This window comes from Leptonotus elevatus, chromosome 2 (genome assembly GCF_054856555.1).
Source record: "Leptonotus elevatus isolate MCC_2025b chromosome 2, RoL_Lele_1.0, whole genome shotgun sequence".
NCBI lineage: Eukaryota > Metazoa > Chordata > Actinopteri > Syngnathiformes > Syngnathidae > Leptonotus > Leptonotus elevatus.
This window is the reverse complement of record NC_141240.1, coordinates 37,593,298-37,614,182: the sequence shown is the minus strand read 5'-3', so window position 1 is coordinate 37,614,182 and position 20,885 is coordinate 37,593,298. Positions and strand designations below refer to the sequence as shown.

Below are 20,885 nucleotides of genomic sequence, written 5' to 3'. Positions count from 1 at the left end.
AAGATTAATAGTGCAATTATTAATTCCTGATTAATTTAATTTTGTGATTAATTAATCAGTTATATATATATATATATATATATATATATCTTTCACATAATAAATGATCACTTAAATAACGTAGGACACTTTTAATACACGTAGAAATCCACATAGGGTATCATAAAATATAATATTTATTTAATTTCTTATGCCCTTTGCAAAATCAAATCCATTTTATTTAGTGGTATACTGCAGTATAACAAACTGCAAATAGCAGAAAAATCATTGGACATTCAGCCTGACACATGACAAACTACATTATCATTCAACATTCAGCGAAGTGGATTTTGGTGGTGTGGGTTGAAGATTGCTTCTTCATTATGTACACAGTGTCGCACCACCTTCTTTTCCTCACACCTTTCCCAGAACCCTGGACACACACAAAAAGCAAATTGAGGTTTTACAAGACAGTATGTAAAACGGTAAACCTGGTAATAAATAAATAAATAAATAAATAAATAATCAAACAAAATAGCTGCACCCAAGAGAGGACAAGGTTAGACAATACATGAAGTAGCCTATTGTCTTTATGAATGGTGAAAAATGTGTGTATGCAACAAGCGTTAAAGTGAGGTAGTGCCCCAACTGATCCAACAGATGGTGCTGTTGTTGACAAAAAAAAAAAGCTATGGCAGGCGCAACAGGTGGTGCAAAAGTACTCTTAATTCATCCATTTTCAACATCCCGTTTAATGTTTTAAAAAAAAACGTCCCTGTGCTTTCAAAGCGTATTGGGGTGATGCAGTTATTTTGTCAAAAGGCAAACAGTAATCATGAATGTTATCTGACAATTATTATTTATTTTTTTACCAGGCTTGAAAAACTCTGCCTAGTAACAATGAAAATTTATGCCGTGACCGGTAAAAAAAGAAAGAAAGAAAGAAAGAAAAGACAGATAAAGATCAGTTGTGTCAGTTTGCGTGGTCATAAGTCTCTAGCTGAAGTCTGATTTCAATTGTGCAGTTTCATAATGAATCACATCCGTAGGTCGGAGCTGCACGGGCCTTTTCAAAGAAAATCACCTGCCAGTCTTTGCCCACTCTGCCTGTTGACTCATGGTAATGTGATGAGTTTGGCTGCATGTCAGATTAGCATGACTCATTTTTAGAAGCTGTGGACTGCAGTGCTGACATCATGCTGAACCCCCCCCCCCCCCCATTAACAACCCCCTCCTCACCCAAAGGAAAAGGCGCTCCCTTAATAATCCCTTGTTTTCCCCTTCAGAAACACTCCCAAGTATGGTGGCGTCTCCACTAGACCGCACCGGGACGCTCACAGTTCTTCATGTTGTCCACGGGCCGCGCTTGGCACTTGGCATGAAAACACTCCTTTGGTAATGTGATCTGATCACAAGTGGGCAGCCGGAAATACAGGTGTGAATGCATCCCAACGCACCCGAGGATGCATTCAAGACCGGACCTCTGGGGTGGCCAGGCTGTCATGTGACCCTATTTGCAGTCCGGAGTGAAAACACACGTCCTTGTGCACAATGAAGGGCAACTTTGGAGAATGTGTGTGTGTGTGTGTGTGTGTGTGTATTTCTGCAGAAAGTTCCTGCTTCCGCCAGTCAACTTGGAGTAGCATGTTGGAAAAGACTCCTCCAGGACTTTATCATGTCATAGTTGCAAATGTCCTCTCTTGCTCTCTCTTAAGACTTAAACGAGACTTGATGAGCAACTTAATTGAATTGCTTCAATTGGTAACACACCATTGAGTTAAGTTATTCCAAAGTTAATAATAAGTTGAATGGACTCATAATTAATTAAACTTACCGATTGAAGCAATTCAATTAAGTTGCTCAACAATTCTCACTTCACAAAGAATGTAATTGCCTCAACAAATTTGCCTTTTTCAAAAAAATAAAAAATACCCCTCTTGAATAAGCGGTTCAAGAAAATGGATGGATGGATGGATGAATGTCAGAAAGCTAAATAAGGTAGATTACGCAACTGAGATGGAAATTGAAAGAAACAAAAAGAGCACAGCCCAAACTCTAGCTCCGAAGAGTTTATTCGAGTGCACGAACTTACACGCGCACCATGCACGAGCTTGCTTGACACAAAAGCTGTAGTTATGCTTTAGGCCAAAGGTGGCAGTCACGAGTAAAAAAGTGACAGATTCCACAATGCACCTTTACGATATTATAACTCTTTATTTAGAAAAAATACACTCATTAATAAGGGTGCCCAATTTATGAGCATACATCAGAATATGTTTAGGGAAATAGGGCATTATTTAATTCATTCACTGCCATAAATTAATTTTTTTTTAAATCATAAAACATTTTGGGCAAGAGACGATTAAATTTTTTAATTGTAATCAATCGCATGACTTTCCTAGTTAACTCACGATTAATCACAAATTTTATATCGGTTCTAAATGTACAATAAACAATTCTAGGTTTTCATACTCTTGTTAACAAAAGTGGGGAAAAAATGTTAAACTAATAGAAATAGTTCAAATGAATTTATGAATGAATTAAAAAAAAAAGAAAATGTAAAAAATTTGGGGCATCACAAATAAATCACAAATTTCATATCTATCTAATAATTTTTTTTTAGGTTTTCATACATATGGGTAGTAAGTCTGCCCGCAGGGTGGGGCCGCTGCCACCCCGACTTTGTCCCTCACAAACATAACCCTTGTGCCCCCTTGGGCTTATCAGCGGGTGGTCACCCTAATGTATTTGCTGTCTCTTCGCATGACGCAGTCTTTGTCTTTGGCCTTACCTCCGAAGGTTGAAGTCTTGCTTTATTTGCTCTTCTGCTTATCAGCTTCCAAAAGATTAACTTCTGTTAAGAAAAATACATCAATCTATTTTTGCATGTTATAAATATGACACCAGAGCAATTTATTTACTTCATTTCTTGAAGTGGAACCTCAGTTTTTTGTATGTAAAATTTCGCATGATTTAGTCTTAGCAGATTTTTTTGTGACTCACCTACTGATTTCCTGGATCTTTTCCCACGCAACGCTTACCTTGGATGTAAAAACTTTAATGAATATTTTCTCGAATCAGCTTCCTTCTGTGGGTTCGTCAGAAGCCTTTCCCCAAAAATGTTTGCGCTTGTTTATTGAGTGTGACTGCTCATTAAGCCATGATGGGACCAAAAAGCATTCCAAGTGCTGGCAACTTCGATTATTTAAAAAAAAGAAAATAATTTGTAGCAAGAGTGTAACTGTCAAATTGTCATTTTTGTGCATTTTGTTTTCTTTGCTTTTGTGTGTTTGTCACCAACCACACCAGAGAGGGCGCTGTTGCAGGGTGTGTGTGTGTGTGTGTGTCAGTGAGTAAGTGAGTAGAGGAAGAGCTTAGGAATGAGACTCTGATGTTAAGTTTGTCAGAGAGTGACAGAAAAATGAAGATAAAAGAAAGAAAACAAGCCTAGTTCCCTTTTTGGACATTGCATTCAGCCAACGAGGTTAGTTTATTTTGTGTCTGTCAATACCTTTGTGTAACTTAAATTTTAAATTGTCTTTATTTTCTCTATGCTTGTATTTGTGTTTTGCTCCAGTTTTCACGGTGGATTTCTTGTTGGCAAGAAGCAATAAATTCAGCAGTCAAAAGCAAACCACTTGTGTCTGTAGCTATTAAGTCCAACTAAGGGAACTATAAAGGGTTTAATCTAACCCTGTACAAAAATGTCAGATTAGCATTACAATCACTAACCCCCATCCCTAACCTCCTCTGTCTTTCATACACGATCAAGAGTCTTCAATGAAGGTCAGTTTTGTTTTTGTTCAATGTTCATTTATGCATTTCATATTTATTTCACATTGGTGTCTGCATGTTCATCTACAGTTATGTATTTTTGGGGGAACCTGGAATGGTTTACTTGGATTGGCGTTATTTCCTATGGGAAATATGACTTCAGTTTTTGTACCGTTCCGTTTCAGACAGTCAGGCTTTTCGGAACAGATGAATCCCGAAAACCCGAGGTTCCACTGTATAGACAGACGTGTTCTGCACGTATACATACGTTTGACTTCCAATTTGCAGGAGACGGTGGCCTCTCCTTGATCGTTCTTGGCCCTGCACGTGTACACGCCGCCGTCGAAGCAGCACGGCTTGCGGATCTCCAACGAGCAAATGCCCTGGTTGGAGAGCTGGCGAAACTTGGGGTCGTCACCGATCACCATCTGGTTCTTCAGCCATTCGATCTTCGGCTGCGAGAGAAGAGCGAGAATTTCTTCTTTAATCATCTCGCAAACTCAGCACGTTACCGTTATAGTTTGGAGGCCAAGCCCGAGTAGAGCGCCATCGGTCCTTTCTGAGCGGGAGGGATAGTAACTTAAAACTTTTCCTGACATTAGGTATGCACCACTCCGGGTTTCAGAGTGCATTTTTATTGGAACCTCAGGGTCTGACTTCAACCAAGGGGGCCCTGCTTATTGAATTACGGCAAAGGTCATGTCTTTTCCGAACTGTTTGCCTCAACCTGCTTGGACACACTCAGACCTTCGTGTCGGTTCATAACGATTTTATTTTGGGGATGTTAGTAACTGGGCTCAATTTGGACATTTTCACTTATGGGTCTACTCACTTTTGTTGCTCTGGGTTTAGTCAGTTAGTTTAGTTAATGGCTGTATTTGGAGTTGTTTCGATAAAACAACACATTTACACTGTGATGTAATTTTGACTACTTCTGACTATAATGAAATATCTGCAGAAAAGTCAACCTGAAGCATTTCCTGACAATAATATATTATATGTGACCTCACTAGTCTAAACATGACATTCTGATTAATATTACATTTGTGGAATATGAATTATGAAGCAAAATCCAGGGGCGGCCATTTTGCCACTTGCTGTCGACAGAAGATGACATCACAGCTGATCAGGTCTCAGGTAACAACTAATCACAGCACGCCTGTTTTCTGAAGCTGAGCTGTGATTGGTTGTTACCTGAGCAACTGTGATGTAATTTTCCGTCGACAGCAAGTGGCAAAATGGCCTTCTGAAATTGATAAAAACTGCTGTAATTTGCTGCTTAACTCAGATTCCACTAACGCAATATTAACCAGAATACCGTATTTAGACTAGTGGGGCGGCACGGTGGCTGACTGGTTAGCACGTCCGCCTCCCAGTGCAAAGGTTGTGAGATCAAGTCTGGGCTTCGGCCTTGCTGGGTGGAGTTTGCATGTTCTCCCCGTGCTTGCGTGGGTTTTCTCCGGGTACTCCGGTTTCCTCCCACATTCCAAAAACATGCATGGCAGGTGAATTGGACACTCCAAATTGTCCATAGGTGTGATTGTGAGTATGGTTGTTCGTCTCTGTGTGCCCTGCGATTGGCTGGCAACCAGTTCAGGGTGTACCCCGCCTACTGCCCGAAGCCAGCTGGGATAGGCTCCAGCAACCCCCGCGACCCTTGTGAGGACAAGCGGTACAGAAAATGGATGGATGGATGGACTAGTGGGGCTGCATAGAACATACTGTTGTCAAGAAAAAAAAAATTTGGGGGGGGGGGAAACACTGGCAGTAATTTGTTCTGTTAGTTGGACAAACAGATTAAAATCATTTTACAGCACAAGGCATCAACACTTCGTCTTAAACACATTGGGCAGTGGTATCTAATATTGCAGTCCAACAAAATGCCTCTGGATGCATAACAGTGCTGCTGAATCTCTTGTAGGTCAAACATTCAGGATGATACAGGTCTTTTCATGTTCTGTACGTGTCGATCTGTCATTTTGTCTGTGAATCCCAGTCGTTATCTTTAAACTACTCATCTCTTAACAGTGAGCTCATGCACTGAAAGACTCTAAGATGGTACGGTTATCATACTTCTACTGCTCATTCCTGTGCCACTTGGTTCCCGTGGCACTAAAAATGCGGTGGGGGTTTCCAGCTAAAGTCACTGCTAACTGTGCTAACTGGAAGGAGCGAGCGACAAAAATAGCAACCTCTCCTCTTATCTTAATTTATCATTGGTGTCTTCCCTGCTCAGCTTCCAACACACTACATCTCCATTAGTGGCAGCTCATTATCAGAGATAGCAGGACATGCCTCCGGGATTTTGGATCTGTCGGGCAGCTGTGAAGCGAGTCAGCTGGGAGGCACGGTGGGCCTATAAACACATCATTTCATTTTGGTTAGTCCTATAAAAGGAGTGAGATTGAAGAGATCCCTTCACAGACAATTGGCGGATGTGTTTGCCCATAGCGGCTTATATATACGCGAGTGGTCTTTAGTTCCAGCCAGCTGCTACTGTGAAGTCTCCAACAAGGATGCATTTAGATGCCAAATTCATTGATGTTCATTTCGGGACTGGGGCGTGATCGCCACTTGGATCGGCCCCAAACACCGAAATCCACTTGAAAGTATTTGACATCAACTTCTATTACACACTTCCTGCTCCTGTCCACTTTGCGATGCAGTCCTGCGAGAGCGCTCCAGGCACGCCGCGTTCTAAAATGCCAGTCGGATTTGCCTAAGCAGCATTGGTATGACCCGGCAAATGTTGTCGTCCTTGGTGAGAAGCCAAGGACGGCTGGAACACATAATCAGCCGCATTTCCACCGCAGCCTGTCACCTAAGCCCGGCCCCGTTAGACAGACAACTGTAAAGATAAGTTTAACCAGAGCACCAGCAGCGGCCATCCGTTAATGCCAGACCTACTGAAACTACATGCGCTCATACCAGCACGAGCCAGCCCCTTTACTACAAACCCATCACATCCGGTATTTCATTTAAAGTTGGTGCAATTAGTGGTCATTTTGTTTGAATATACAAATACAATTTGTTTAGATATACAATACCAGTGAAAAAGACACACCTGCCCATGCGAAACTAGTGAATTTTGAATTTATTTTGTCTTTTTTTTTTTTTTTACCTCCCCTTCCTCATGTTTTTTCTTTTCATCTGAGAAAACAGGGCACTGCAAAAAGTGACTCCCAATGTCACTTGAATGCATTCATATAAAATAAACATTTTTGCTTTAAAATAATAAATTCCCCATTGAAAACGCAAATTCAATTTTGCAACCCTAGTCCAAACGTTTGACTGGTACTCTACTTAGAAACCCAGATAAAAACGTGGATGCGGGACTTTTTGAAATTTTACGTTGTTTTTTTTTAATGCTTTGCCTTGCCTTGCTCTTAGAATGCCAAGTCACATTTTCACCTGGATTGTAAAAAAATAACAAATAAATAAAAAATAAAGTGCATTTATTGTTATTTAGCATTTCACATATAAGTATGAGGAATCTGCATATGTCACATGGGACCAAATTTGAAGGATAGTAACATTTCAAGCCCACCACAATGCACCTCACACAGCATCATCTGATTATTTATGATACTAAATGTATATACTGTAGCATAAAAGTTGTCAGGTTGTTCCTAAGGACAGTTATTTTCAAAAAGTTCCCCAACATGTCTGACCTTGGGACTTCCACGAACAGAGCACAGCAGCTTGGTGGTGTAACCAACAGTAGCAGCGCGGTTGCTGAGCGGCGTGGTGAATTTGGGCGCCTCGCTGAAGTCATGCTCTTGGTATTCAGGAGGCCTGTAGACGATGCCTGCGAACATACAAAGACAAGGTAATCATTTGTATAATAGAAGAACAATACCAACAAATTAATTTTTCTCACACTTGTGTTTGGCTTGTAAAAACGTAACCAAACCACAAAAACCTGGCATTTGAACAGGGGTGTGTAGACTTTTTATATCCACTGTAATATACAGAAGCGAAAGAGGTACGTAGAAGTACAAATACGTGTCTAAAAAAACCCCCAGTATTGATTAAATTATTTTACTTAAGTAAAATAAAAATTTAAATACAGACTTTGGTACTTAAATACAAAAATGCATTTTTACTGTGAGTTACATTCGACGGTTTGATAACAAAAAAAAAGCACTTAGCTAATGATAAAACACAAAAACACCTTTTACACCCAGGATGCGTTTCAAGATTCGAGGGATAGTTTTTGAACGTGAGTGCTTGTGGTTTTCACATTTACCGCGTCTTGCTGTAGCTGACAAAATCTAATATTTATTTTAAGCAAGGCCACGGTGGGGCAATACCTTGCAAGATTTCAACTCGCGGATTACTTGACCTCTCACGACATCTTAAATATCATATCCTTATCCACTGACGTTGAAAAAAAAGCATAAAGACTATTTTGACAAAATAAGTAGTACAAACATTGATTCAAATGCATCAACAAAATACTTACCTATACTCAAGTAAAGTACCGATACCTGAAAGTACAATAATGAAGTATATGGGCTAAAACTTCACAAGTCACAATTTGGTCCATTTCATATTTATTCTCAAAAACCTATGCTATTGGTCAATCCACAAATGATTGACCAATCGAAAATGTTTTAAATGGTTTGCTCTCCTCTTAAATGATGCAATGTTAATGGTTGAACAAACGTATCGTTTTTGGGGCCTCCTGAAACGTGACCATTTAGCAGGTTCAAGTTTTCGGCCCGATGTCAGCGACATATACTTTGTTATTCCCGACCGCTGCTAATATCTGCTAGCTTTTTTTTTAACACCATCTTGAGTCCCTAAATTGACTCCCGCAGTAGTTGTCAGCTGACATTTAAATACGTGTCAAGGGCTTCTCTGCCCCTGGAGTCTTCTAAGGTAACGACATTCACGCACTTCCTGCAGCTCATTAAAATGAAAATGAAATGAGCGAGTCTGCTTGCCGGAGCCTCAGTGTCGGGTGGGCACCTGTTTTCTGGATCGTTGCCACGTCCTTGGTTTCGGCGCTCTTCTCGCTGATGCCCACCTTGTTGACAGAAAACACTCTGAAGGCGTACGCGTTTCCCATGATGAGGTCAGAGACGGTGGCGGTTAGCCTGTGGTAGTGTTCCAGCACGGTGAACCATTCCTGTGGACGAGTGATGAGAATCCCAGTTGCGCAATCATGTCCAATTGTTACAATAACAGCCCCATTCGCGTGGTTAGCCCGTGAGCTCGTACCCCAGTCTTTTTGTCTGCCTTCTGGACAATGTAGCCGGTGATCTCCGCGTTGCCGTTATCCTTGGGAGGAGTCCATTCCAGCGCGGCGTTGAAGCCCCAGCTGTCAACTAGTTTTGTGCTGCTCGGTGGACCGGGCAGCTCTGCGGAATTGGAGAAGACGTGGACAGAAGAATCTTAGTTTTAAAAAGTTGAGAACATTGTCTATCTTAAGCCTGGGGCTGGACTGGCCATTTGACGTACAGGGCAGATGCCTGGTGGGCCGGCCTCTTTTGGGGCCGATGCAGTTCTTTATAATGATTATTTTCCTACATTTTACCGCAAGAGACTTTGCCCGCAGTTTAGAGGGACCAGTCCGTTCATCCATTTCGAATAAAGATAGCAAACTGAAACATCATCAATAAATCAGTGGCAGAACTACATGCTTGGCAAGAGTTGAGCTGGGCCGGGCTGGCGTGCCCAAGTCAAATTGCCAGACCAGGGTCATTCTTTTGTGCCAGTCCAACCCTGTCTGTAATTTACATTTGAATTATTATTCCTAAACTCATCATGGCGTGAATAAAACTAGCCAATTATAAGGATAGAAACTAAGCGTGATCATAGAATGCATCTTGTTAACAAGAAAAGTTAAAAAGAAGGAATTGGAAAGCTCTCTACTTCATGTAATAAGATATAAAGGTGACGCATCCACCAGTGCCAACGTGACCGTTCCCATCGGGACATCAGGTAAGTTGCTTGCCTCTCAAGTTTGAATTGATTCCAAAAAATACAAAATCAAACCGGCAACATGACGTTTTTGGCAATACTTCTTCACGAACAACTCGTGCTAGCAATGTAGCTGCCTTGGCGTGGGGTCGCTTCTTTGGGCAGAGAAGTGAGGCTACATTTAAATCTTGTTAGCAGCGTCAAGACTGCAAACTACTTTTTCAAAGTTTGTAATAAAAAAAGAAAATCCTCTTTTGAAAACACCATTCTGACATCACCAACTTTTTGCTTTGACTTGCGAGTGCAAATTGAGATGTGAGCTCAACTCACTTCACAACTGCGCAACTGAGTAGTTTTTCACACACACAAAAAAAATTGCTAATATGTTTATTGCCAGTTGAAGTTTACTGTCAAGCTAAACATAGACAGAAGAGAAATGGTATTGTCTGTTAGCTTAATGCTAACAAATGATGGCAAATGCCACAGACAGGCTAACAAATAGCATCGGTGTTGTGATGCTAATCCGACGAATGCGTTTCTGTCGTCCTCAGTGAAAGTGGCATTGCGAAGTGCGCTTATTTTTATACCAGCGTTTGCTCCACGTGCGACTCACCAACGATCTGAAGGGCGATGGTGGCTTTGTCCTCAAAGCAGTCCACCTGAACCGTCATCTCATAAACACCCGAGTCCTCCCTCTGAGCAGTGCGGATGAACAGGATGCTGTCTTTGTCGCTATTCCTGATGTTGACCCTCTTTGCATCCAAAGGCTGACCGTCTTTCAGCCAGGACACCGAAGGTTTGGGCTTGCCCTGCAGAATTTCAAGGAGAGAGCGAAGCAATGAGGACAAACCTGCTCACGTTTTTTGGGAGACATCTCCAGGATATGCGTTTTTTTTAAAATTTGGGCTCACAAAGAACGGCATGACCAGGTTGATTTGCTCTCCGACTTGCTTGACAAAGCACGTGCGGAGGTTGCGTGGAATTTTGATCTTTGGTCGGTCTGCAACACACAAGTCACACAAGTTGATCTTGACTTTCCCCCCCCATCATCGGTTTTCATGCTTGCTTGGATCCTGTCCCCGTTTGATCCGCTGCACTCTGCATGTGTCGCACGAGTGACAGCCAATATGGGGGCAACCACATGACAGTGAGGTGGCGGCCTAACTACGTTTGCCAGGTGTGTTTTCACAGCAGGCTGCAAGACGGCTCAAAATAACACTTTGACACTTTCTATTTACATCAGCGGACCGAGCGTCAAGACTGATGATGCAACTTAACTACAGCTGCTTAAAGCTGACGACTTTGTTTATAAATTCGCAGCACAATTATTTAAATGTTTAAATCTCACAAAATCCTAGCATATGTACACGGGCTGTGTCAACTTTTTATATTCACTGTACATATATTTCACTTTAGTAGTGGAAAGCAGCACTACATCCTACTGAGATCTTCAGCCTCACTCACAGAATTTCAGAAAGTTCAGTAGGATGTGGTGCAGTTAGTTCTTTTATGTAAGGTCAGGACCTTTTGTACAGGGGGCGGGATGAAATCCTGGGCTGGTTGCTGGTCAGTAGCAGTCAACGTACAATAAAGACCAAGACATTTATGCTATTGCACAATTTAGCGGTTTCACTGTTTATTTGAATTGAGCCTTTATTTAATCAAGAGATTAAGAACCTCTTTTTCAAAGGAGTCCTGGCCAAGAGGCAGCAGAAAACACAAAATACAGTTGCATATTTCCAGTCCAGAGATACAAATCACAAGTTTACAAACACAAGTATGGAAAAACAAGTGCTTCCTATGGAATTGGTCTTAAAAAAAAATCTCAGTTTGTAAATCAGTTACTGTCCAATATTTCTGGAGCATATTCCATGCAGGAGATGAGTAAACAAAAGCCCTTTTAATCAACTTTGTACAATCATAAGGGAGAGATTCGAGAGAAAGCAACAAATCATCTTTTGACCCATGAAAATAGGATTTTGCATTTCTCAGAATAATGAAAGTACAAAGGCAGCAGTCCCAATACTGCAATATCAATAAATGTGTAGCCGGGCCTCCCTTTGAGTCACGGAGACAAGACAAGACATGAAAGACAAGAAAGAAAACACTTGGCAAACCTTAAGATCCTTGAGCGGGCTGGGTGCAGAATTCAAAAGTACAAAGTAACCGCAGCGAGCAGGGCTGGATGCAGAACACATGGAAGACAGCTTGCATGGAAGACACCTCAATGTGCTGAGAGATAAAACTTGGCTAAGGAACTTCAACATCACTAACTCTCGCTAGGGAAATGCAGAATTCTATATGAAACCTTATATGGCAAAATAAGAGTAACAAATAGAGAAACTAAAATACAGGCCCTAAGAGTGGCAATTACAAGAACATCTTCACAAGGGGACATACTAACTGCATAGTAACTGGCACGAGTGTCATCATAAGGGACATAGCAACTGCATAAGACTAGACAAACTAAGAGTAGCTAATACATCATCATCACCACACATATGAGTGACATAGTAACCACATAGCAACTGCCACTAGTGACATCATAAAGGACATAGCAATTGCATAGTAACTGACACTCGTGACATCATATGGCACATAACAACTGCATAAGACTAGACAAACTAAGAGTGGCTAATACATAATCGTCACACATTGTCATCATAAGGGACATAGTAACTACATAGTAACTACATAGTAACTGACACTAGTGACATCATATGGGACATAACAACTGCATAAGACTAGATAGACTAAGATTGGCTGATACATAATCGTCATACATTGCCATCATAAGGGACGTAGTAATTACATAGCAACTGCCACTAGTGACATCGTAAGGGACATAACAACTGCATAAGACTAGACAAACTAAGGGTGGCTGATACATAATCGTCATTCGTCATACATTATCATCATACGGGACATAGTAACTACGTAGCAACTGACACTTGTGACATCATAGGGGACATAACAACTGCATAAGACTAGACAAACTAAGAGTGGCTGATACATAATCGTCATTTGTCATACATTATCATCATAAGGGACATAGTAACTGCATAGCAACTGGCACTAGTGATGTCATAAGGGACATTATAACTGCATAAGACTAGACAAACTAAGAGTGGCTAATAAATCAACATACATTATCAAGGCTGACAACAAGAATTAGAAGATAAGAGCCTTTAAAATAGTTTTCGAGATGGTCAAGTCTTGGATGAGGCTGACATTTGATCCCCAAGAAGAACGATGTCATCAACGTTCAACTGATTCGAGCGTCGCAGTGCTAAGTCATGACAGCTGGGAAAGCGCAGCCATTTAAAATGCTGTTATCAGAAAAAAAACCAACGATTGGATGCTTTGGTTTCGGCTGAGTATCAAGAACAGCATCCCAGCAAATATCTGGTGAGCTGACAAGATATTTAAAACCAGCAGGTTGTAGCCAGGTCACGGACTCTTATCGTTGTGAGCTATCAACATCCTGTCCATCAATTTCCTTTGAGTGTCTCAGCTGCATCTTGCGCCATTCCTGAACCAATTTGGCCCATCGTCCTTTCCCCAAGATTTGACAGCTAAGATTTCAGATCCATGAGGCTCAATTTCACTTTTGGCCTCAATGCTAATCCCTGCAAATCGGCTCCCTCCCAGCAATCGTGAGACATCCAGCCAGCGCTCCCACAAATCATCCATCCGATGCATTTGTTTATGGATAAACGTGAACCTATGAGGATATTGTGTTTGAATCACAAGGGTGTTTGTGTGTAGCCTACTGAGGATAGCGACGCTGGAACACAGCTGAATTTAACTCTCGCAAGCCAGCCACAATCCATCAATTAGGATCGGGTTTTACATCGGCGCAGTTGAGCGGCAGTTCTGGTTGCATGACCGCATTTCTCCACTAAATGTTCTTGTTTGTTTGCAGATATTTGAACCCCGAGCAGGAAATGTGCTCCGCGAGCAGTAAGCTGTCCTTCACAGTCGATAAGTGGGACATGTTTACACGGTTGTCAGATTGACAAGGGGATTCTAAGTAGAAGCGCTTCTCTTATAGTTATACTATATAATATCAAGTACTACCAAACACACTTATATCTATAATACAGTAATGAGCAACAGCCAATCGAAATAACAGTTTTTACCCCAAAAAATATCCAGGTTTTAAGCCTAAAAAGACCATTTAAGTCGATTCAACAGACTTCCAAAGTATCCACACACTCTGTTTATTACAATGTTATATTACAATGTAGAATTACTGTATAGGCATATGGAGGCCAAAAACCCTAGAGGGTCGCACTTTTTCCGTTACAATGAGTCTGTAGTCTGCTCAATCGCTTGCTGTGTGGCGAAAATGGACCTGCAACTTTTTTCTAAGTGAATAATGTGGAGAGTGCTCTTGGCTGTGAGCCTGTGGCACATTGCAAAATAATATTAAAGCCCCCTAGAAGCAGATTATAACATTACCATTATAATATGTCACCAATCTATCTCCAATGAATGTGCTAATTTTAGGGCAAAAAGAGTAAGTTTTGGTTCCTGGGTAATCAAAAATTGGGAAGAAGCATGTTAGCATAGGTTGAATAACACAATGTTAGCATGCTAGCTTAGGTTGAATGACAGGATGTTAGCATGTTAGCTTAGGTTGAATAACAGCTTTTCCCCCCTTTTTTCCCCCCACACATTCACACAAACACGTACACATACAAACATGGTCTGCCTGGCGGGAAAGCGAACCCACGCCAACCTGCATCGTAGGCAAGTGACGGTATCACTCCGCCACCTGGAGCCCTGAATGACAGCTTGTTCGCTTAGGTTAAATGACAGCATGTTAGCATGTTAGCTTAGGTTGAATGACAGCATGTTAGCATGTTAGCTTAGGTTGAATGCCAACATGTTAGCATAGGTTGAATGACAGCATGTTAGCATGTTAGCTTAGGTTGAGTGACAGCTTGTTAGCTCAGGTTAAACGACAGCTTGTTAGCATGCTAGCTTAGGTTGAATGACAGCATGTTAGCTTAGGTTAAATGACAGCATGTTAGCATGTTAGCTTAGCTTGAATGCCAACATGCTAGCTAAGGTTGAATGACAGCATGTTAGCATGTTAGCTTAGCTTGAATGCTAACATGCTAGCTTAGGTTGAATGACAGCATTTTAGCATGTTAGCTTAGGTTGAATGACGGCTTGTTAGCTCAGGTTAAATGACAGAATGTTAGCATGTTAGCTTGGCTTGAATGCCAACATGTTAGCTTAGGTTGAATGACATCTTATTAGCTCAGGTTAAATGACAGCATGTTAGCATGCTAGCTTAGGTTGAATGACAGCATGTTAGCATGTTAGCATGCTAGCTTAGGTTGAACAACGATATTATGCGCATCACCTTAAATGACACCCAGAAGTGCAAAGCAATTTTCAAGGACAGGCAAATTACGTCGCATGCTCCTTCACAGAAGCACACTGCTATTAATGTTAGAACATGACCAGGAGTGTGTGGTTATTTGTGTGTTAAAACCACACACACTTAGTCAAGACACATGAGAGAGAAAAGTGTGATTTACTGTTAAAGAAAGGTCGTCTCAAAACAGCAACCTAGCACGAGTATTTTCAAGTGACAGCTATGAGCGGTTTCTAATAATAAAAACTGCTTCTATGTAATGCTTTGTTAAACTCCACCCACACTCATTACGTCCTTCGGAGCTCTTTTGACCCGGGGCACAATTGCATTCGTGGCATCTACTTACCAACCACCTCGCGAATTGGCACGGCCTGGGCGAGCGTGGCCGGCTCGCTGCGGCCGCCGGGGTTAACCGCCACCACGCGCACCAGCAGCAGGTCACCTGCTGTCAGGTCCTTGATGCAGTAGCGGGTAGCCGGGGTCACCACCTCGTTTGCCGCCACCCAGTCCGTAGCTGCAGGGACACCAAAGTCAGCTTGTGGGAGACAATAAACACTAACAATCAATATGTATTGCATCTTTTGAATGAGGCAAATTATGGAAACATTTACTTTTCACTTGCTTGCATGTACTGTAAATAAAATATCTTGATTTATGATGGGCTGGGCGATTAAGGCGGGGGAGGGGACCAGAATCAGGATTAATGACTCATTCACTGCCGTTGACGGCTATAGACGTCAACAATTCATTTGAATTATTTCTATTAGTTTAACATTTTTTTCCCACTTTTGTTAACAAGAATATGAAAACCTAGATTTTTTTTATTGAACATTTAGAACAGATATAAAATTTGTGATTAATTGTGAGTTAACTAGGGAAGTCATGCGATTAATTATGATTACAAATTTGAATTGCCTGACGCCCCCAAATTTTTTATAATGTTTTCTTTCTTTTTTTTGTTCATTCATTGTCACTGACGGCTATAAACGTCAACAATTCATTTGAACTATTTCTATTAGTTTAACATTTTTTATCCACTTTTGGTAACAAGAGTATGAAAACCTAGAATTTTTAGAACAGATATAAAATTTGTGATTAACCGTGACTAGTGAAGTCATGCGATTAATTACAATTAAAAATTGCAATCGCCTGTCGCCCCTAATTTTTAATAATATATTTTTTAATGAATTTATGGCATAAATCACAATTAATAAAGATGATTTTTTTAAACAATTTGTTGTGAACATGCTCACAAATAAGAGTACAATATAATACAGACTTGTAAAAAAGAAGAAGAGTGAAGAAGAAAAAACAGCGCAAATTTGAAATGAATTTCAAAACGGATTATTCAACTACCGAAACTCAACTTTAAATACAACTTAAAAGAACAACCAGAACATAAATTAAGCCTAGGACGAACGTTAGCTAGCGAATGTTGATTTCACATCAGGGTTCATTCAAGGTCGCAGTTTTTGTTATTGCAATTTTGGACATGTCCTTGCGACAAGAAAACAATCAAATTGTTTAGAGAACCATTAAAACTGTTAAGAAAACAAATTTAGGGAACATTTGTGATCTTAAACAAACACTGCAGAACCCTGAAATGAAATCAGGATTCGTTTGTGTCGCAAATGTTCGCCACCCAGTGGGATACAGGCCTTGATCAGAAGCAAAATAAAATATAATAACAATAACATAATAATAAAAAATATAAATAAACTGCTGTTCCTGCTGCACACACCTTGGCCTCTAGAGGCAGTGTGGTATACGCAAAGAGATGAACTGAAATGAAGATTTAAAAAGCACAGAAGAAGAAAATGGCTAACTTTATTAATAAAACTTGTTTGTCAGATTTCGAAGACTATACGGTCTTAAGTATTGTCTGTTTATGATACTAAAGCATTAATGTGCGAAATAGGAAATATTTGAAGATAAATTCCTCCTATGATGTCTAATTACAGAAAAAAGCAATTAGAATAATAAATAAGGTTGGTTACAGAGAAACAACTCATCAGTTATCTATAGAATCGGGTATCTTGAAATGTATGGATATTGTGTACTTAAAAACAATGGAAACACTTTTTCGTGTAGTAAATAATAGCTTACCTCTTTGTATTAAAAAAATTAAACAAAGAAAATGAATCTACAATTTAAGGGATTTAATTATGTTTGAAATGCAAATGACTAATGTAAAATACAGATGTGTGTTAGTTTTGGGTGTGAAATTGTGGAATAGTCTTGATGATGAGCTGAAGCTTTGTACTTCCTTATTGGGGTTTAAAATGAAACTAAAGTATAAAATCATTCATGCCTGTAGTGCCACAGAAAGAAATTTTAAATATGAAGGCGCTTTGGTGTCTTTGCAGGGATTATTTGCTTTGTTTTGTTGTATTTTTATGTGACTTTATGTGAATGTACAGGACTGTGTTTTGAATTATGTTTGAGTCTTATTGTTTGAGAATGCTTCATTAAAATATATATAGAGGTAGGAGTTAAAAAGTCTTCTTCTTCTTTCTACTCCTTTTTTTCCAACATGTGTATAGGTTATGTTTTAGTTCCATATGATTTTTTTATATCTGAGTAGATTTTTTTCTCTCTCTTGTTTTCTTTTTTTTAAATATATATGTGTGTTTGAAAAATAAAATTCATTCATTCATTCATAATGCAAATTTTTGCTCGCCGGGCAATAGGGTTTTCCCATTGAGTGCTAGCAATAAGCTAGCAATGTGTAAAATTATTTTTGCCGCGTGTGTTTAGATTTCCAGTAAACTTCAACTTTGGTGTCATGACTCACAGCTTGAAGAAACTTTTTTTTTGTGAGCATGGTAGTGTCTATATATGAGGTGGGTATTATTCTTGCTCCTTTGGCTATTTTGCCAAAAAATATGAAAAATGGGAAATGTTTTAAATAAAGCAGCTTTCTTCTTTAATGAGTTATAGCCTGCCGACGTGAGCAAGGATGACGTTTTGGCAGCCATGACGAAATCTGAGCTATGGAGCACTTCTAAAAGTGGCGTCCAGGTGGTATGACGACTGCCGCCTACAGCCGCCGACGCAGCTATGACTCAATCTGACCTCTGACACCTGGCGAACAGGTGCAGCCACACACTTCCCCAAAAAGTGAGTAGGCGAGCTTACTTCCATCTTTGCAGTATTCAACGGTGTATCCATCCAGGCCAGATTCTCCGATCGTCTCTGGCGTCTTCCACTTGACGGTGAGGCTCGCGTCGTTCACGTCCTCCACAGATATTTCCAATGGTGCGCTGGTGGGAACTACAAACAGTTGCATCAATATGAACGTTGTATTTATTATAGTATAATTATTTAGCAGGATTGAAAGCCAGCGTCGTTAGGATTGCTGACTTTTTGCATAAAGAAACACATTTGATTCTAATAGACCTGTGTTTCCTACCTTTGTTGAACCAAGGCACATATTTTACATTAGGATGAATAATAAAATCAAAAAAATACAAATTAAAAAATTAAAAAAAATTTAAATTAAAAAATTAAAAAAAATTAAATATAAAAAATTGAAAATATTAAAAAATTAAAAAATTAAAAAATTAAAAAATTAAAAAATTAAAAAATTAAAAAATTAAAAAATTAAAAGATTAAAAAATTAAAACATTTAAAATTTAAAAAATTTAAAAAATTAAAAATTAACAATTAAAATTTAAAAAATGAAAAATTAAAAAATTTAAAATTTTAAAATTGAAAATTTTTAAATTTTTAAATTTAACTAAAAAACTAAAAAAATGAAAAATAAACAAATTGAAAAATTGAAACATTAAAAAATTCTAAAAAAAAAATGCTAAAAAAATAAAAATAAATAAAATACATCTAACCACACACCACCAGCAAAAAAATGTCATAAAAAGTATATTACATCCTGAAATAATGATGATCTTGTCTCAATACAATCACAAATTTAAAATCTTGGCCTATTTTTCAATGACAGTATTCTATTGTATGAATAGCAGCAGGTGGTATACACAGGTTAATTGTAAATTCCGCCATCTAGTGGATGAGCATTGAATTGTTCTGCCTTTCACTATATGTCGCTGACATATTGATAGATAAACAAAAGTACAAAAGTAAAGTAGATCATTTCCCACCTGCAGCCGGTGGGGGTGTCGGGGCTTTGGGTGGCTCAACTGGAGGAGCAGCTTCTGCTGGAAAAACAAAAGGTGGATTTTACATATGGATGGACATGAGCGTGATGCAATAAAACTGCTGAAATAAAACATATCTGCACTTTCAGTTACTTTGTTTTGTTTACCGTCTGCTGGTGCATTCGAAGCAGGGACTGTGACGTCGCCTTCGGGTGCGGATTCAGCAGCTAGTGATAAATTAAACAAAAAAAATCCATCAAGCAAACACATCAATGACTTTTGTACAGGTAAAAAATGAGTAACATTTACTTGAAAAATCTTAATACATTTTTTTAACTCAGAAATTCGAAGTACATTTTACAAGGAGAGTAATTAGAACATTTTACTGTATATTTAAAAAAAATATATATATATACTATCAAGCATTGAGGAACAAACTCATGAACTTATGGGAGACAGCCGCTCTACCACCTGAGCCAAGCTACTCCTGCTGGGCATGAGTAATGTACTTGTGACCAATCAGAAGTACATTGCTGGGGGAATCCTCGTACCTCAAAATGTTTTTGGGACTCATTTTGGACACAACAGCAAAACAAGCGTGGCATGGCTCAGGTAGTAGGTCCTAAGATGAAGGTCATGAGTTTGTGCCTCAATGTATACTTTATTTTATTTTATAAAAAAAAAAAAAACTCAAAGCAGATGTACTCAATAAAAAACATTACTAGGATTTTTCAAGTAAATTTCACTCTTTTTTTTTTTTTTTTTTACAGTGAGAGACCTTCCACCACATGTCCAGAGATTTTTTTTCCCTTTGATAAAAATACTAATAACACTTTCACTTCTATCCAGACAATGATATCTATCTACAGTATACAGTACATGTCCAGTTTGATGACATCATATGTGTTGGAAAATGCAAAAAATGTTGCCACGAAATAATCATTTTTGGTCACAATGTAGGTCTAATGTGCACATGAAGCAAACTTTTTGCCCCCCAAAAACCCCAAATACTGCCGATTGTTTGATATTTCAGAGGTTAAAGTGGGCATGACTAGAGATGTGCTGATTCATAGCAGTTTTTGTTTTTGTTTTGTTTTGAAATACGTACATTAAACATTCTATCTGTTTCATAACCACAAATGTGACCATAATAGAGCATTTGACGCCTTCTTAAAATAATCGCCTATGTCATTTTCTCTCTCTAGATTTTTCAGGAAAGACATAAATAAAAAATAAATAATAAATATTTTATCTACCAAAGTCACACTATAGTGCCTACAATGCAGGATTACTGCATTTTCTAAATTTACCTGGTGCGCTTGGTTCTGTAGCGGGACTGTCCTCCGCCGGGGAAGCAGGTGATGCTTCTCCCTCGGCCACAGGTGTGGCCACAGGTGTGGCCTCAGCAGGTGTCTCCGCAGGTACGGGCTCGGCTTCTGCGGCCGGCAGGTTGGGCTTTGGTGCTTTCTCGGCCACCTTCTTGGCGGGGGACTTCATAATGGGTGCGGGCTTGCCTGGCATGGTGCTGAGATGGCCAGTCCTCTGGATGTGGGAGCCTCCGGGGTTATTTATAAGGCGTGCTGAGCTTGAGGGCAACTTTACTCCACCCATTGCCTCATTTGGATGCCTCCACCCTTCCAAGTTGTCACATCCATGTTGCAGACCCGTCCCTATGGGCAGACCATATGGGGCAGTGACCC

General features: G+C 39.7%; 1 protein-coding gene across 2 annotated transcripts; it reads right to left on the bottom strand.

The window, feature by feature from the left end:
• Positions 1-205: 205 nt before the first annotated feature.
• On the bottom strand, positions 206-20,844 carry mybpha (myosin binding protein Ha). 2 transcript variants are annotated; one of them, XM_086068618.1, is made up of 13 exons: positions 20,496-20,844; positions 19,353-19,412; positions 19,189-19,245; positions 18,212-18,346; positions 15,420-15,608; positions 10,593-10,681; positions 10,295-10,490; positions 8,980-9,119; positions 8,728-8,887; positions 7,425-7,561; positions 4,022-4,208; positions 2,771-2,833; positions 206-412 (listed from the first exon to the last, which is right to left on the bottom strand). In XM_086068618.1, the coding sequence occupies exons 1-12, from the start codon at positions 20,794-20,796 to the stop codon at positions 2,793-2,795; spliced, it is 1,692 nt and encodes a 563-aa protein (XP_085924744.1). In that variant the 5' UTR covers positions 20,797-20,844; the 3' UTR covers positions 206-412; positions 2,771-2,792. The 2 variants fall into 2 exon arrangements, with proteins under 2 accessions (XP_085924744.1, XP_085924745.1); XM_086068619.1 differs by having other exon boundaries at positions 15,420-15,587.
• Positions 20,845-20,885: the final 41 nt, after the last annotated feature.

What these genes read in the sequence shown, in the direction of transcription:
- mybpha (XM_086068618.1), bottom strand. Translation starts at nt 20,796, where the DNA reads ATGGGTGGAGTAAAGTTGCCCTCAAGCTCAGCACGCCTTATAAATAAC. An exon ending in GACACCCCCACCGGCTGCAG is followed by an intron (nt 18,347 to 19,188) that starts GTGGGAAATGAT and finishes AACTGTTTGTAG; the next exon opens with TTCCCACCAGCGCACCATTG. An exon ending in CTGCAAATTGGAAGTCAAAC is followed by an intron (nt 2,834 to 4,021) that starts GTATGTATACGT and finishes TTTTCTTAACAG; the next exon opens with AAGTTAATCTTTTGGAAGCT.